The sequence below is a fragment of the Chrysemys picta genome, chromosome 4 (assembly GCF_011386835.1).
Source record: "Chrysemys picta bellii isolate R12L10 chromosome 4, ASM1138683v2, whole genome shotgun sequence".
In the NCBI taxonomy this organism is placed as follows: domain Eukaryota; kingdom Metazoa; phylum Chordata; order Testudines; family Emydidae; genus Chrysemys; species Chrysemys picta.
This window is the reverse complement of record NC_088794.1, coordinates 3,676,611-3,694,818: the sequence shown is the minus strand read 5'-3', so window position 1 is coordinate 3,694,818 and position 18,208 is coordinate 3,676,611. Positions and strand designations below refer to the sequence as shown.

The 18,208-nt window shown below is 50.1% G+C and overlaps 1 protein-coding gene across 1 annotated transcript; it reads left to right on the top strand.

Annotated features, from left to right (window-relative positions):
• The first annotated feature begins 6,886 nt into the window (after positions 1–6,886).
• Positions 6,887–16,935, top strand: LOC101940611 (serine protease 27-like). The gene is made up of 6 exons (XM_065591192.1): positions 6,887–6,999; positions 7,441–7,467; positions 11,761–11,923; positions 12,141–12,412; positions 14,710–14,879; positions 15,326–16,935. Exons 1-6 carry the CDS (start codon positions 6,942–6,944, stop codon positions 15,626–15,628), a joined length of 993 nt encoding a protein of 330 aa, XP_065447264.1. The 5' UTR covers positions 6,887–6,941; the 3' UTR covers positions 15,629–16,935.
• The last annotated feature ends 1,273 nt before the right edge of the window (positions 16,936–18,208 follow it).

The window sequence follows — 18,208 nt, the reverse complement described above, 5'->3', positions numbered from 1 at the left end:
CTGTGCTAAGGGCCCCAGACTTTAACAAACCTTTCCTAGTAACCACAGATGCCTCAGATCGTGGTGTGGGAGCAGTTTTAATGCAGGAAGAACTGGATCAAAAATTTCATCCTGTCGTGTTTCTCGGCAAAAAACTGTCTAAGAGGGAAAGCCATTGATCAATCACCACAAAAAAAAAAGTTACACCATTGTGTATGCTCTGAAAAAGCTATGCCCATACATTTGGGGGCGGCATTTCCACCTGCAAACTGACCATGCTGCGCTGAAGTGGCTTCATACCACCAAGGAAAATAACAGAAAACTTCTTCGGTGGAGTTTAGCTCTCCAAAATTTTAATTTTAAAATACAACACATTTCAGTGTTGGGAAGAGGTGGGGCCTCAAGATTTAAAGGCCCTGAGGCACCAGCTATGGCTGGGATTCATAGGGCCTTTAAATCACCCAGGGGGCTCCCAGCTGCAGAGGTGGCTGGTAGCCCCTGGGGTGAACTAAAAGGCCCGAGGCTCCAGCCGCTGCAGAGCTCCGGGCCCTTTAAATCCCGGCCGCCAAAGCTGCGGGCAGGATTTAAAGGCTCCACCGGGCTTCCTGGAGGAGCCCTTTAAATGCCGGCCCCAGCCACCGGAGCTGCGGGCCGGGGCCAGCATTTTAAGGGGCTCCTTTGAGCTCCCCGCCGCCCGGCCTGGCCGCCGCTGCGGGCCAGGGCCGGGATTTAAAGTGCTCCTCTGGACTCCCCGCTGCGGCAGGGAGCTCGGAGGAGCCCTTTAAATGCCGGCCCGAGCCTGGCTGCTGGAGCTGCGGGCCAGGATTTAAAGGGCCCATGGCTGCGGGGAGCCCCGAGGTCTTTTAAATCCCCGCCGCAGAAGCCGGTGTGGTCCGGCACGGCGTACTGGCTCTTGCTGGTATGCCGTGCCGGACCGTACCAGCTTACTTTCACCTCTGGTCTAGATGATCCAGGACTGTGGACCCACTTGAGCAGTAGCCTGAGGGACTTCCTTGTACTGCATGGGCCACAGCAAGTGAAAAACTTCATGTTCCCCAAAGACAATGAAAATAGAAGTTTCCACCCAACACATTACTGGTGTGAAATGCCCAATGGTGACAAAGTGGAGAGGCCATGGCTTATGTACTCAGAAACCCAGAATGCTGCATACTGTTTTTGTTGCAAATTCTTCTAGTCTAATGTTCCAGCAACATTGGGTTCTACGGGAACAAAGGACTGGAAAAATCTAGCTAGAAATCTGGCATGCTATGAGAAGGCGGCAAATCACCAATGAGCATTCCATAGGTGGAAAGAGCTTGAGATGAGACTCAGATTAAAGGCCACCATAGATGATCAGCATCAAGAGAAGATTGCATCAGAGTCTCTTTACCGGCAAAATGTTCTGAAAAGGCTCATTGCCATGGTGAGAATGCTTGCTACCCAAAACCTAGCACTGCGTGGCACTTTAGATCAGCTGTATGTGCCAAACAATGGAAACTTCCTTAAAATTGTGGAGCTGATGGCTGAGTTTGATGCTGTGCTCCAGGAGCATCTAAGAAGAGTCACCACCCAAGAAATGGATACACCACACGACCCTGGAAAAACAGTTCAAAATGAGATCATACAATTACTGGCAACAAAAGTCAAACAGAAGATTGTGGAAGATCTGAAGTCAGCAAGATATTACTCTGTTATTCTGGACTGCCCCCCTGACATCAGCCATACGGAACAAATGACTTTAATGGTGCATTTTGTAACAACAACAGAACCTAGTGAAAATGTCCCTGCAATGGTGATTGTCAGAGAGCATTTTCTAGCTTTTATTAGCAGTGATGATACTACAGGAGCTGGTATGTCCCCCTTTTCAGAAGCAGTTCCAGCTGGGAGCACGGCGACAGGCGGTCTGTGTGGATGGCAACTCCAGGCTGTTTCTTTGCTAAGATGTATATTTTTCTCCCATGCCCCTTTTCCTGCCAAAGAATGGCCGTTTTCCAGGCAATGGCCCATTGGCCTTACTTACACCTGGATAGGGGTCAGCTTGCCCTTTGCCTCCGAGGAGCAGGTTTGGCCACTCCCCAGACCTGGAACATGCTTTAGTAACATCAGACAGGGGAATCTGATCACTTCACATGCAATGTGGCCACACCCATTTTACCAGGACAATACTGACGAGCAACAAGACCTTGCACGGCTAACTTTGTGCAGAGATTATTACAGTGGCAGATCCAGGGGGATATTCTGTCCGCATGTCTAAGTGCTGGTGGCTGGGGCAGTTTCTCCGGTGAACACAGACAGAGCTCCCTCCCCGTGGGAGCAGGGGGGAATGGTGCAACCCAGACACCGCAAGTCACCCTGAAAAGTGTCACAGTGCTCATGGGAATTCCAGTGAGACAAGTAAGGTGATTTACCTGCACTGGACATTTGGAACCAGACTGTGGCAGGGAGTCAGAATTTCTGGGCGGTTCGCTCATCTCTGAGAGCTGGGTGGTGGCTGCAGCTCAGTGCTTTGCTCGGTAAGTACCCCAGGCAGGGCACAGAGAGTGACTGCAGCTGTTCTGGAAGGACTCCCTCTCCCTTTCCACTGGCTTCCTGTTGCGCAGAATCCCTGTGCATCTGTTCCCCAACTGCTGCGCCCCAGAGGTGGCTACATCTCAGTGCTGGGCAAGCCATGCCTGTGAGACATTGGTGTGTGACTGTTCCCTAATCAGATATTTTTGCATCCAGGCCTGTGGTCAATTCAGCATATTGGGTGCAGATGGGTGAAAAACGGATTTTTGATCAGACCCGCAACCAGCCATTCTCATCGGTGAAGCAGGTCGTCCCCCATCCCGACTTTGACAGTGACACAGCCCAGGCTGACATCGCGCTGGTGGAGCTGGAGAATCCGATTGCGTTCACGGCCTCCATCAGCCCCATGTGGTCTGCTTGATGCCTCCGTCTGTGGGCCTGCTGGGAAGCCCTGTTGGGTGACTGGTTGGCGGAACATTCTCCCCCTAGGTGAGGCAGACTCGTAGCTGTTAGAGAGGAGAGGGGCAGGGGAAAGACCCCGCGCCGGATGAAAGTCATGGGCGGAGTGACGGCACCTTCATACGTACACAGATGGACTGAGAGATACACAATACCATGGTTTGACAACCACTGTTACAGTTATATGGTTATACAGACATGGTTACACAGTTACACAGTTATATAGACACAGTTGTACATTTACACAATTACAGTTATATGGTGGGGATTTGACAGAGGTCTATAAAATCTTGAACGGGTGGAGAAAGTGTATAGGGAAGTGCTATTTACCCCTTCAGGTACTATAGAAACCAGAGGTCACCCGATAAAATTATTAGGAAGCAGGTTTAAAACAAACAAAAGGAAATACTTCTTCACACAACACACAGTCAACCTGTGGAACTCATTGCCAGGGGATGTTGTGAAGGCCAAAAGTATAACTGGGTTACAAAATGAATTAGGTAAGTTGATGGAGGATAGGTCCATCAATGGTTATTCATCAATACGGTCAGGGACAGAACCCCGTGCCCTGTTCTGTTAATTCCCTCTGAATAGCAATGACAGGATACTGGGCTAGATGGAACACTGGTCTCACCCAGTATAACCGTTCTGATGGTTAAATAGTTACAGTTGTACGCTTACAAGTTATATATTTATATAGGTATGGTTGTACAACTCTACATTTGCATGATTGTACAGCCACAGTTGTATGGCTATACGGTTAAACAGCTGCACAGTTACACAGTCACAATTCTACACAAGTCTGGAAGGATTCAATTTTTGTCAGTCAATGTTGATTTCACCATACACACACAAATCGACAAAAAATATTTTCATTGGTAATCATTGAAATTTACAGATAGGCAAAGGAAGAAAAATGCTGTTTGAGAACTTATTCGAGTTTAAGGATATTTACTTTACACTTTTTGACATGGGATATTGAAAATGTGGGTTTTAATGGTTTTAAAGCATTAATTCTTTAAATCTTGACCTCTACTGTCATTAAATTATTAGTGCCTGACACCCCCTGCCATAATCTTCCACAACTGTGAAGATTTAAATCAATAAAAATGAAAAACAAATGCTGAAAACCCATAATTTTGCATAACTGCGAAAATTTAAATAGTGAAAATCAGAAAAATTATTTAAAAAGATTATCAGTATTATCTGCCAAATTATTCTTACAATATAGGGGACTCAATTCCTAGCACAATGAATGGACGTTCATATTTGGGGGAGGGGTATGTGTGCGTGCCCTAATATGGGTTTCAAACCATTCCTTTTGGTTTACTTTGCATCTGTATATTTACGGATGCCAGCTCTAGACCAATAGGAAGCAATCTCAGAGGTGGCAGCCAGGTGGCACCAAGCAGTATCAAATCACACACCTAGTTATATCCTCACGGCCATTTGTGTAGTCCTGGCCTGGAACTGAGCAGCATCTGCTCAGAGATTTATACCCATTCAGCCAAATCAGTACAAATTGGAGTGTAGACAAGGGGCAGAATTTTCAAACACACCCTACAGGTCAGAGTGTCAAAGGGATTTAGGCACTTCAAGATACAGATGGACTCCAAATAGGATATTCAAACATAGCTGTCAGGGCTGGCTCCAGGCACCAGCCCCCCAAGTATGTACTTGGGGCAGCAGCTGGAGGGGGGCTGCGCTCACCCGGGGAGAGTGGGGCGGCAGCCGGGCTCGCCACCCTCCCCTAGTGCTCCGGCCGGCCGGGGAGAACGGGACCCCGGCTGGGCTCTCTGCCCTCCTCCCGGCGCTCCGGCCGGCTGGGGAGAGCGGGCCCGTGGCCAGGCTCGCCGCCCTCCTCCTGGCGCTCCAGCCGGTCAGGGAGAGCGGGGCCGCGGCCGGGCTCGGTGCCCTCCCCTGCCACACTCCCCGCCAGGGGGCGAGGGGTGGCGGGAGGCTTTTTTGCCTGGGGCGGCAAAAAAGCCAGAGCCGGCTCTGATAGCTGTGCAGGTTAGGTGCCTAACTGCCATTGACTCTCCGTTAGGCATAGGTTCCAAAGCAGTAGCTTTTACAGGTGTTTAGGGGCATTTCAAAATCCCGCTAGGCACCTTGCTGCACGTAATGGTGCCCAACTCTCTTTGACAATCTGACCCCAAGTCTCTATAATTAGAGTTAGGCTCCTAAATCAGTTCAGGTCTGCAAAGATGAGAAGAACAACACTTAAAATACCTTTAAAAGATCTGGATTGTTGCCTTTAGAATGCGTTAAACTGGTTGTGACTATGGTCCCGGGGGGCCACGCTGAGATTGCTCAATTAGGGCAAACTGCAAAGAATGGGGCAGACAATCCCCCAGACTGGTGGTTATTCTAACACTTAGATTCACCAAGACAGCAACAAAACACCTTCTACAATACCGTACTGGTTACCCAGAAGCCAGAAATATGCTTCCCATAAAGCAACCCAGCCTTGAGCTCCCATCCAGACAGCCAAGTCGAATATAGAATCATAGAATCATAGAATATCAGAGTTGGAAGGGACCTCAAGAGGTCATCTAGTCCAACCCCCTGCTCAAAGCAGGACCAATTCCCAGCTAAATCATCCCAGCCAGGGCTTTGTCAAGCCGGGCCTTAAAAACCTCCAAGGAAGGAGACTCCACCACCTCCCTAGGTAACGCATTCCAGTGCTTCACCACCCTCCTAGTGAAATAGTTTTTCCTGATATCCAACCTGGACCTCCCCCACTGCAACTTGAGACCATTGCTCCTTGTTCTGTCGTCTGCCACCACTGAGAACAGCCGAGCTCCATCCTCTTTGGAACCCCCCTTCAGGTAGTTGAAGGCTGCTATCAAATCCCCCCTCATTCTTCTCTTCGGAGACTAAACAATCCCAGTTCCCTCAGCCTCTCCTCATAAGTCATGTGCTCCAGACCCCTAATCATTTTTGTTGCCCTCCGCTGGACTCTTTCCAATTTTTCCACATCCTTCTTGTAGTGTGGGGACCAAAACTGGACACAGTATTCCAGATGAGGCCTCACCAATGTCGAATAAAGGGGAACGATCACGTCCCTCGATCTGCTGGCAATGCCCCTACTTATACAGCCCAAAATGCCGTTAGCCTTCTTGGCAACAAGAGCACACTGTTGACTCATATCCAGCTTCTCGTCCACTGTGACCCCTAGGTCCTTTTCTGCAGAACTGCTACCTAGCCATTCGGTCCCTAGTCTGTAACAGTGCATGGGATTCTTCCGTCCTAAGTGCAGGACTCTGCACTTGTCCTTGTTGAACCTCATCAGGTTTTTTTCGGCCCAATCCTCTGGCTCTCCCCTTCTCTGGGCATGGCAAGCCGCACTCCCTCTTCTCAGGGAGTGACTGGGGACTCCTTCCAAAAATTTGCCAAGGACCATGGTAGGTTCTTCCTCACTGACAATTTTAAATCAAGACTGGCAGTTGTTCTAAAAGCTCTGCTCTAGGAGTTATTGGGGGGCTGGTCTATGGCCTGTGTTATACAAGGGGTCAGACTAGCTGATCACAGTGGTGCCTTCTCACCTTAGAATCTATGACCCCCCACCCCCGATAACCATACCCCCATTACAACCTTAGCTTTGCTGGGGCACTATCCTTGGCCATCTGTTCTTGGCACATTCAATTGCTAATGAAACAGAGAAGAGAAAATCACCATACACCTCCTCATGTTAACCTTGGCCATTGCGAGTTTTTGTTTGGTTTTTCAGCCTGCCACTAGTGGGGCAATTACAGGCAGAACAGAATGAAAACGGTCATGCCTTGCTTGCGTGCTGAATTTGGCAGCATTTGTTTCCTTGAGCAGCTCATTGTGGGATCAGTCATATCTGTTCTCCCTAGCTCTGGGGAGGGCGGAGGCAGGAGCTGTGTCTATAAAAACCTGCCCAGGTGCATTCATTCCCCAGATGGGCTTTGATCAGGGAGATGGAGGCAGCTAGTTTTAGCTAAGAGAGGACCAGGTGAGACTGGATCATGGGACATCTCTGCTCCCCACTGGCCATAGCACTGCTGGCAACGAGCCTGGCTCAGGGTGAGTGCGGGGTGGAGGTGAGATGGGAGATGGGGCCCTACCTCCCCTGGGGAGGGGAGAGAAACTGGCTTGTGGGGGAGGGAATTGGGCTAGTGAAGAATAGGTGGATCCAACCCCTTTGCCATTCATAGACCCCCCCTCCCCATCTAGCCCCTATTTCTGCATTCACTCCTGAGCCACCCCATTCAGAACACTGGGTGTTGTTGACTCTGGAACCTACAGATGGTGAGTTGAATAGCAATGCTGCTAAGATGTTTAACTGTTGCTGAGGATAGCAGGGCTGTTTCAGGAGAGTGGGAGGAGCCTGAGAACTGTGAGTGAAGTGACTGGCACCCGTTCTCTCAGAGACACTGTGCAGACTGTGTATCATGTACAGCAATGACTGTGTATCACTCCCCCCGCCCTTCACACATTAATATCTGTGACTTCTTTGCTCCCTAGGTGCTCAGGGGAGTCCGAATCAGGCAGGTAAGACACTCACAGGAAAATGCCAGTCTTACCTGCTGTGGGCATGTGGAGTAAGAATGAGGCTGGCAGTCAGGGCTCCTGGGTCCTATCCCAGTCATGGGGCGGGAGAAGGGGATAGTTAGAGCAGGGTTGATAAGTTGATATTATCAGGGCTCGGGGTAAGGGTTAAGGTTATTTTGGGGTTAAGGGTATCATTGGGTGAAGGTTATCATTGGGGTTATGAGAGAGTTTATAATGGGGGTTAGGGTTGAAATATGGGCTTGCTTGCTTTCTTGATTTCTTTTCCACAGAGTGGCAGAACCAGGGCGAGTTAAAGTTTTACCAAAACAGCTTGTATTAATTTAATTTTCTTATGTAAATAACACTTTTACCTTTAAATGCCCTGGGGCTGTGCCCGTGAATTGCAAGGGAACCCAGGTGTTCCAGTTGCATTTCACCTCCCAGAATTAGTCCTGTGATTTCAATGGGATGCAGAGTTCTCTCTCTTCGGCTTCTAGTCCCCCTGATAATTCCTCAGCATAACCCTGATGTAACCCTATACTCAAAGGAAAAAGGACGGTAAGCTGTCTAAACTCCCACCTGCCACATGTACCATTGTTGTGGCCCCACCTAACTCACCCAGCAATATCATCAATTTATCCAGCTACACATTCAACCCAACAGAAGAGTCTGTCCTATCTCGGGGACTCTCTTTTTGCCCCAGCACCCCCACGAGCATGATACAGTTCTGTGGTGATCTGGAAGCCTACTTTCGCCGCCTCCGACTCAAAGAATACTTTCAAGATAACACTGAACAGCACACTGATACACAGATACCCTCCCACCACCAACACAGGAAGGAGAACTCCACATGGACTCCTCCTGAGGGTCGAAATGACAGTCTGGACCTATACATAGAATGCTTCCGCCGACGTGCACAGGCAGAAATTGTGGAAAAACAACATCGCCTGCCTCATAACCTAAGTCGTGCAGAACGCAATGCCATCCACAGCCTCAGAAACCACCCTGACATTATCATCAAAGAGGCTAATAAAGGAGGTGCTGTTGTCATCATGAACAGGTCTGACTACCAGACGGAGGCTGCCAGACAAGTTTCCAATACCAAATTCTACAGGCCACTTTCCTCAGATCCCATTGAGGAATATACTAAGAAACTGCACCATCTACTCAGGACACTCCCTACACTAACACAGGAACAAATCAACATACCCTTAGAGCCCCGACCGAGGTTATTCTATCTACTACCCAAGATCCACAAACCTGGAAATCCTGGACGCCCCATCATCTCTGGAATTGGCACTCACTGAAGGAGTATCTGGATATGTGGACTCTCTACTCAGACCCGATGCCACCAGCACTCCCAGCTATCTCTGTGACACCACTGATTTCCTGAGAAAACTACAATGCATTGGTGATCTCCCAGAAAACACCATCCTAGCCACCATGGATGTAGAGGCTCTCTACACAAACATCCCACACACAGATGGAATACAAGCTGCCAGGAACAGTATCCCTGATGATGACACAGCACAACTTGTTGCTGAGAGCTGTGACATTATCCTCACGCACAACTATTTCAAATTTGGTGACAATATATACCTCCAGACCAGTGGCACCACCATGGGCACCCGCATGGTCCCACAATATGCCAACATTTTTATGTCTGACCTGGAACAACGCTTCCTCAGCTCTTGTCCACTCACACCCCTCCTCTACCTATGCTACATTGACGACATCTGGACTCATGGGAAGGAGATTCTGGAAGAATTCCACCACGATTTCAACAGCTTCCACCCCACCATGAACCTCAGCCTGGACCAATCTACACGGGAGGTCCACTTCCTAGACACCACAGTACAAATAAGTGATGGCCACTTTAACACCACCCTATACCGAAAACCCACCGACCGCTACGCCTACCTTCATGCCTCCAGCTTCCACCCCAGACACACCACATGATCCATCGTCTACAGCCAAGCACTGAGGTACAACCGCATCTGCTCCAACCCCTCAGACAGAGACCAACACCTACAAGATCTTCACCAAGCATTCTCAAAACTATGATACCCGCACAAGGAAATAAGGAAACAAATCAACAGAGCCAGACGTGTACCCAGAAGCCTCCTGCTACAAGACAAGCCCAAGAAAGAAACCAACAGAACTCCACTGGCCATCACCTACAGTCCTCAGCTTAAACCTCTCCAACGCATCATCAGTGATCTACAACCCATCCTGGACAATGATCCCTCACTTTCACAGACCTTGGGAGGCAGGCCAGTCCTCGCCCACAGACAACCTGCCAACCTTAAGCATATTCTCACCAGCAACCACGCACCGCACCATAACAACTCTAACTCAGGAACCAATCCATGCCACAAACCTCGATGCCAACTCTGCCCACATATCTACACCAGCAACACCATCACTGGACCTAACCAGGTCAGCTACAACATCACCGGCTCATTCACCTGCATGTCCCCCAATGTTATATATGCCATCATGTGCCAGCGATGCCCCTCTGCTATGTACATCGGCCAAACTGGACAGTCCCTACGTAAAAGGATAAATGGACATAAGTCAATTTAACAAAAATGTATATGTACCTGGCTTGTTATCCCAAGGGGAGTCTCTGACATGCTTCAAACCAAATGCACTGCTTCTGGTAGAACAAACATTTATTAACTACAAAGATAGATTTTAAGTGATTATAAGTCAAAGTACAAAAAGTCAGATTTGGTCAAATGAAATAAAAGCAAAAACGCATTCTAAGCTGATCTGAACACTTTCAATGCCCTTAGAAACTTAGATGCTTCTCACCACAGGCTGCCTGGTTGCCTTTCAGCCAGGTTCTCCCCTTTGATCAGCGCTTCAGTCGCTTAGTGGTGATGTCTATAGATGGAGGTGGAAGAGAGAGGAAGAGCATGGCAAACGTGTTTCCCTTCTATCGTGTCCTTTTTCCCCTCTTGGCTTTGCCCCCCCCCCCAGAGTCAGGTGAGCATTACCTCATCACAGTCCCAAACTGACCAAAGGAAGGGGAGTGACTCACTCGAGAGTCCAACTGATCCTTTGTTGTTGCCTAGGCCAGTGTCCTTTGTTCCTGTGAGGTTGGGCTGGGTATGTCCCATACATGCCCTGATGTGTGAACTGCCCCTCTGCTCTTGGAAAGTTTTGCCTGGGCCTGTTTTACGCCATGAGGACACATTTTCAGCCTCATAACTATATACATGAAATTACAACCTCTAACATTAGTGTAACAACAATTACTGTAACATCACTATAAAAACAATGCTCAGTGCATCGTGAGCTTCCAAAGACACCTGACATGACAGACTTTGCATTAGATACACACAAGCATATTATAAGGATGAACATGGGGGTGCAGGGTATTCCCCCGAGGTACAGAATGTCACAGGGACCTTGTGACTGGATAAGAGCAGACGCTTGGTCCATTACAGTGGAGCTGGGTGTTGGGTGGATCCCAGCTTTATGGGCTGGACAAGGGCTGGAAGAACTAACCATGGGGTGAGAAACACCTTATCAGACAGGACAGTACCTTGCTAACAGGTACAGGCCGTAGACTGTGTTTTGTTTTTCTTCTACCTGTAACCTGACATTTCCACGTACTGTTCCTTGCCTTTAGTTTGAATCTCTGCCTCAACCTCTGCTAAATCAACTTCAGCTTGGTTTTACTATAGACACGTCCAGGTGTCAGGAGCTAAGGAGAGGGTTGAACTGAGGGGAAAGCAGGGTGCTGGGGAGCGCTGTTTCCACGGAGGCAGCAGATTGGTGCACATTGAGGGTGCGCAGAAGACAGGGGACTGGGCACTGGAGTGTAACGGAGTCAGGTGTATAAATTGCCACCTGCAGAGGGATAGAGCAGGGCTCATGGAGCACCTGGTGGCTGGGAGGGTTTCCCCTGGTGGGCACAGACTTGCCTCCCTCCTGCTGGGAGCAGGGGGTTACCACAGAAAGTGTCACAGTGCTCGTGGGAGTTAGAATCAGGCAGGTAAAGTGCCGAAAGCAAAACATTAGCATTAGCTGCCCTGACATGTGCAACCAGCGTGTGGCTACGAGCCAGGACTCATGGGTTCTAGCCCCAGCTCTTGGAAGGGAGTGGGGGTGGATGGGGTAGAGCAGGCGAGTTGGGAGTCAGGACTCCTAGGTTCTATCCCAGGCTCTGGGAGGGAAACAGTTGCTCTCTTATCGTCAGGTAACACACATATAATTATTTACACACTCCCCACTTTAGCTCCCTTGCACGGGGATAATGCAGTTTCCCTCTTTTCTTCCCAGGCTGTGGTAAGCCGTTGGTCTCATGGCGCATCTTGAATGGTCAAGATGCCAAGGCTGGGGCCTGGCCCTGGCAGGTCAGCGTGCGGCAAAATGGCTTCCACATCTGCGGCGGTGCCCTCATCTCTGAGAGCTGGGTGGTGTCAGCCGCTCATTGCTTCGATCCGTGAGTACCCCAAGATGCCAGGCAGGGCAGAGACAGTGACTGTGGCTGTTCTGGAAAGACTCCCTCTCTTTCCACTGGCTTCCTGTTGTACAGCATCGCTGTGTGGCTGTTCCCCAGCCGCTCCACCCCAGAGCCAGCTGTACCTCAGCACCAGGCGAGCTGTCCCTGTGAGGCATTGCTGGGTGGATTTTCCCTAATCAGATTTTCTTGCATCCAGGTCTGTCGCCAATTCATCCTATCGGGTGCAGCTGGGTGAAAAACGGATTGTCAGTGAGACCCCAACCCAGACGTTCTCATCGGTGAAGCGGGTGGTCCCCCATCCCAACTACAACAGTAGCACTTTTCTTGCCGACATCGCCCTGGTGGAGCTGGAGAAGCCAATTGCCTTCACGGCCACCATCAACCCCGTGTGCCTGCTTGATGCCTCTGTCCATGTGCCTGCTGGAGACACCTGCTGGGTGACTGGTTGGGGGAACATTCACCCCCAAGGTGAGGCAGACTTGTAGCTGTTAGAGAGGGGAAGGGCAGGGGAAAGACCCAGCACCTGGTGAAGGCTACGGGCGGGGTGATTGTAACCTCATCTGTACACAGATAGACTGAGAGATATACGGTTACATGGTTATACAGGCACAGTTGTGTGGTTACAGAGTTATAAGGTGGGGATGTGATAGAGGTCTATAAAATCACGAATGGTGTGGAGAAAGCAAACAGGAAAGTGTTATTTACCCCTTCATAGAACACAAGAACCAGCGGTCACCCCATGAAATTAATAGGCAGCAGGTTTGAAAAACAAACAAAAGGAAGAATTTCTTCACACAACACACAGTCAACCTGTGGAACTTGTTGCCAGGGGATGTTGTGAAGGCCAAAAGTTCAAAAAAGGATTAGATAAGTTCATAGAGGATAAGTCCATCAATGGTCAGGGATGCAACCCCATGCCCTGGGGGCACCTAAGCCTCTGACTCCCACAACCTGGGACCTGACAACAGGGGATGGATCACTCAAAATGGCCCTGTTCTGTTCATTTCCTCTGAATGGCACCGGCCACTGTCAGAAGACCGGATACTGGTATAGGTGGACCCAGTATGGCCGTTCTTATGATCTTATGTTTAAACAGCCACAGTTGTACAGTTACCCAGTTATATAGTTCTACAGGTATGGTCGTACAGCCGCAGTTATGTGGTTTTACAATTGTCCTATGTTGTTATACAGCTGCACACTTTTGCAGGCACCATTATACACAGGCCTGGAAGGATTTGGTTTTGGTCAGACAGCGTTGATTTCACCCTACACGGATGAAAAAATATTTCCATTGGTAATCATTGACATTTAAAGATAGGCAAAGGCAGAAAAATGCTGTTTGAGAACTTATTAGACATAGGATACCGACAATTTGTGTTTTAATGGTTATACAACTTTGATTCTTTGAATCTCAGCCTCTACTGTCCTCACATTATTTAGCTCGGCCCAACCCCATGTTCTCCCACGGCTGTGAAAATGGAAATCAACAAAATGAAAAAAAAAATACTTAAATCCATAATTTTGTGAAAATTTAAATGGATGAAAATTAAAAATAACCCTTAAAAAGAAACCTCAATACTATCCATCCAATTATAAAGTAGTAATAATTGGATTCTGCCAAGCCTAGTTATACAGATACGCAGTTGTACAGGCAGCTTTATATGGTTGGAGAGTGATATAACCACAGCTCTGTAGTGATACACCAGGGATGACCCCTGTCTCGGTATGATGCTAAGGGATGATCTAGTTACTCCAGTACCTCAAGCTGTGTGGATGCTCTTATTTTGCGTGAAAGCCATGTTCTCTTAATCATTTCAGAGCCGGTTTAAGCTAAATGACAATTAGCCACTCTTGGAGCTGTGTGCGTGTTTGAGCAATGTCACCATCTGGTGGGTTCAGCTCACAGGGGGAGTCAGTTCCTGGCACAAAGAATGTGTGTGTGTGTGTGTGTGTGTGTGTGTGTGTGTGTGTGTGTGTGTGTGTGTGTCCTAATGTGGGTTTCAAAGCACATCTGTTGGTGTAGTTGGCACCCATATATTTACCGATGCTGGCTCTAGACCAATAGGAAGTAGTGTCAGAGGTGGCCGCCAACTGGCACCCAGCATGATCAAATCACACACCTAATTATATCTTCACGGCCAAGTGCTAACCTGGCCTGGAACTGAGCAGCATCTGCTCAGAGATTTAAACCCATTGAACCAAACCAGGGCAAACTGTGTGTAGACAAGGCTCAACATTTACACGTGCACCCTACAGGCCTGAGTGTCAAAGTGATTTAGGCACTTAACGATTCAGATAGGCTCCAAATGGGGTACTCAAACATCGCTGTGCAGCTTAGGTGCCCAACTCCCATTGACTCGCCGTTAGACTTTAGATTCGAAAGTGCCAGCTTTTGCAGATGCCTATGAGCTTTTCAGAATCCCACTGGGCACCTTCCTGCGCCGACTGGTGCCCAAATCCCTTTGACAATCTGGTCCCAAGTGGGGCTGCAAAGCTGAGCAGAGCAACACCTAAAATATCTTTAAAATCTGGGTTGTTGCCTTTAGCATGAGTTAAACTGGCCAACTGCCCCCCGCACTAGACCCTACTCCCCTTCCAGAGCCAGGCATAGAAATCAGGAGATCTGACTTCCAGCCCCACCTGGTCTAACCCCCTTCCTCCCCCCCAGAGTTGGGAACTTCTTATAGATCCTTAATGCGACAGCTTTTTATGTGACTTCCACTCACGCCATGTGAGTCACCCTGCCCTCGGGCCTTTCATTTCAGCGAGTTCTTCCCTAGCGGAGACACTGCAGGAGCTGGAGGTGCTCACCGTAGACTCCACGATCTGCAATGATCGCTTCCGGGAAGCATTACAAAAGCCTGCAGGTGACAACCCCATCAAAGACGACATGATGTGTGCCGGGTACATGGAAGGCTATAAAGGGACGGCCCCGGTGAGATTCTCTGACCGAGATTGGGGCCTCTCTGTGCTGGGTGTGGCACCGACCCTGGCTAATATTGCAAACCCCATAGTTCCTAGCACGTTCTCCCTGTTGACTTGGTGTTGTGTGTTGGGGGGGACCCACCAAACGGGCCCAGATGGAAGGGCTGATCCCTGAGTTCATTCCCCTGTGTTTAGACAAGAGTATTGAGAACAGAGAGTATAAAGTCAGCAGGGGCCGTTAAATCATCCATTCTGACCGCCTGTATAACCCAGTCTACAGTCTCACTGTATTACCCCTTTACTGAGCACCAAGATTTGTGTCTGGATAAAGCATCTCCCAGAAAGGCAGCCAACGGGGAGGTGAAGCCAGCGAGAGATGGAGAATCCAACACTGTCCTTGTGGATGATGGATTGTGGTCCCCTTCCTTCCAATCCTATTTCTTTCCCTGTCTCTAGGGTGACTCCGGGGGACCCCTGGTGTGTGAGGAGAATGGGACCTGGTACCTTGCTGGGATTGTGAGCTGGTTACTGAAGACAACACTGAACAGCGTTGCTGCTGGTTACCCCGGGGTCTACAACCGCCCGAATGCCCACAACAATTGGATCGAGGAGAATGTGCCTGGTGTGACTTTCATGGTGGTGAACTTCACTCTGAACAGTGCCAATCCATCTACTACCGTCACTACGAACAGTGCTGGACCCTCTGCCAGCATCCCCAAGGTCCTTCTCCTCATTGTGCTTTTGTGGTTGACCCTGTGACTCCCCTTCCTAGACTGGGTCCCCATCCGACACCAGCCCTTTCTCACCCTTGATGCCGAGAGACCATGTCACCTGTGACACTAGACCCCAGTACTTACACCCTACACACTATCGTAACAATCTTTGTGAAAAATGCACTTTGTGAGGTATGATCTGAAAACTAATAACTCTCTGATCATTCATATCCTTGGGTGATGTACGTACACAAGGGTTGTTAAGGGTTATGGACATACGCTGTGTGACAAAGTTCCTCCTCTGCCTTGGTGGGTCCTGCGCTTTTTGGCGGATTTGCTCGCCTCCGAGATCACGGCAGCCCTCAGTTTGGCCACTTTTGCTAGAGTCTCAAACCTGCCGTTCACTCAGCTCACCTCATCACTGGCCAGCAATGGGGGGAAACGGAGAACAATCCCCGCAGTCTGTGTCCCACCTAGTGGGTCCGGGACAGGCCAGATCCCTTTCCAAATTAGACCTTCCCTTCGGGTGTTTCTCACAGAGCAGGTCAACTCCTCCTGTGTCCGATCAGGAGTTGGAGGGGATGGGGGAACCCGAGCCTGCCCTCTACACCGGGTTCCAGCCCAGGGCCCTGTGGATAGCAGCTGTCTACAATGTTCCCTGTATCAGCTGCGTGACTGCAACAACTCCCTGAGCTACTTCCCCATGGCCTCCTCCCAACACCTTCCTTATCCTCACTGCAGGATCTTCCCCTTGAAGCCTGATCACACTTGAACTCTTCACACCTTCTCACTCCCTGCTCCTTGCACACCCCCCTACTAACTGATGGGAGGTCCTTTTTAAACCAGGTGTCCTGATTAGCCTGCCTGCCATAATTGATTCTAGAAAGTTCTTAATTGGCTCCCGGTGTCTTGATTAGCTTGCCTGTCTTAATTGGTTCTAGCAGGTTCCTAGGGCAGCCCCTGCTCTGGTCACTCAGGGAACAGAAAATTGTTCATCCAGTGGCCAGTATATTTGCCCTCTACCAGACTCCTGTACCCCACTGGTCTGGGTCTGTCACAACTGGACTGGTCACTAAAATGTGTTCAAACCAGGTGTGTCAGGCGGAGTTGTTAAACAGGTCTCTCCTAAAGAAAGGACTGTGTTTAGCTCCATTTCCTAAGCAGCACACACACCCATTGAACTAAAAGGGGCGGTGGCAAAAACCTCAGCTGACAAGTGGGGGACAAGACAGCCTAGTGTCTACACCCAGCAGGAGAGAGAAGCTCGGGCTGGGTTTTACTTTTCAGAAGGGTCCATTGCAAAGATTTACTGGGCTATACAGCCAGGGGGGCTGAACCTCAAGTGATAAGCTACTGAATATGATATTCCTGCATTAGAAGCGTGTATGGAGGGAGGCCTTTTCTGAGAGCTAATGACATGCCGGTGATGAATGTCTTTGTGAAATGTCTGTAGCAACACTCTAGGGGGAATTATGGACACTCATTAGGGTGACCAGATGCCCTGTTTTTAAAGGGACACTCCCTTATTTAAGCCCTCCTGCAGGTGTCTCAACTTTTTCTTAAAAATGAGCAAATTGTCCTGTATTTTCTGACTTCCTCCCATCAATACTGGAGGGTCTTGCTGCTGGCTGGATCCCTGCTCAGCCAGATGCCCACCAATCAGTGAGTGGGGGGGGGGTGGTCCAGTGGCTGACGATGGGCAGGGCCGGCTTTAGGCCAATTCCACCAATTCCCCCGAATCGGGCCCCGCGCCTAAGAGGGCCCCACGCCCAGTGGCAGGGCTGCCGGGGTGGGGGCAAGTGGCCGAGAATCCCTTCCCTGGCTAGAGGCTCCTTTTTAATTTTTACTCACCCGGCAGCGCTCCGGGTCTTCGGCGACACTTCAGCGGCGGGTCCTTCACTCACTCTGGGTCTTCGGCAGCAGGTCCTTCAGTGCCACCAAAGACCCGAAGCGAGTGAAGGACAAACCACCGAAGACTACGAGGACTACGAGTGCCGCCCGGTGAGTACAAGCCCCAGATGTTTTTTTACGTGTTTTTTCTTTTTGCAGTCATCCTTGCCGGGGCCCCGTCAAAACTTTTCGAATCGGGCCCCGCACTTCCTAAAGCCGGCTCTGACGATGGGGGTGGGTTTGCAAGGCTGGTGGTGGGGCAAAGCTGTAGCGTGTGGAGCCGGTGGCTCCCCGGGCTGGTTCATCAGCACAGCCCCTGGCCAGCAGGGCCCTGCCCCCATCCCGTTTCTAGCTGGCACAGGCTGCATGCTGTGAGCTGCGGTGACTGGTGCGTGCAGGGAGGCGCCAGGTGGTGGCCAGTCACATGTTGCCTCTGCTGCCCACCCATCGCCCCTTTAAGTGCTCCCCCTCTCGCTGTCCTCTCCCTGCTTTGCCCCTTTGCCCCCCCACAGCCCCACTGCTTCTCCATAACCCCCGGCAGGGCCCGTCCCGCTCCCAGCGTGGTGCGGAGAACCAGCTCCTGGTTGGACGCTCAGCTCACCAACAGCCTGGCTGGCAGGCTCCTTCCTTCCCCCACTGCCTCTGGCTCAGCCGGCATCCCTGGAAAGCTCAACCCCCCCCCGGCCCTCAGCACTGGCCAGGAGGAGCCGAGCCCTGCGTGTGCCAATGCCCCGCA

Excerpts from the sequence above, each read along its gene's own strand:
- LOC101940611 (XM_065591192.1), top strand. The coding sequence starts at position 6,942 with ATGGGACATCTCTGCTCCCCACTGGCCATAGCACTGCTGGCAACGAGC. Across the intron at positions 7,468-11,760 it reads GGGGAGTCCGAATCAGGCAG|GCTGTGGTAAGCCGTTGGTC; the intron begins GTAAGACACTCA and ends TTTTCTTCCCAG. Across the intron at positions 11,924-12,140 it reads GCCGCTCATTGCTTCGATCC|GTCTGTCGCCAATTCATCCT; the intron begins GTGAGTACCCCA and ends TCTTGCATCCAG.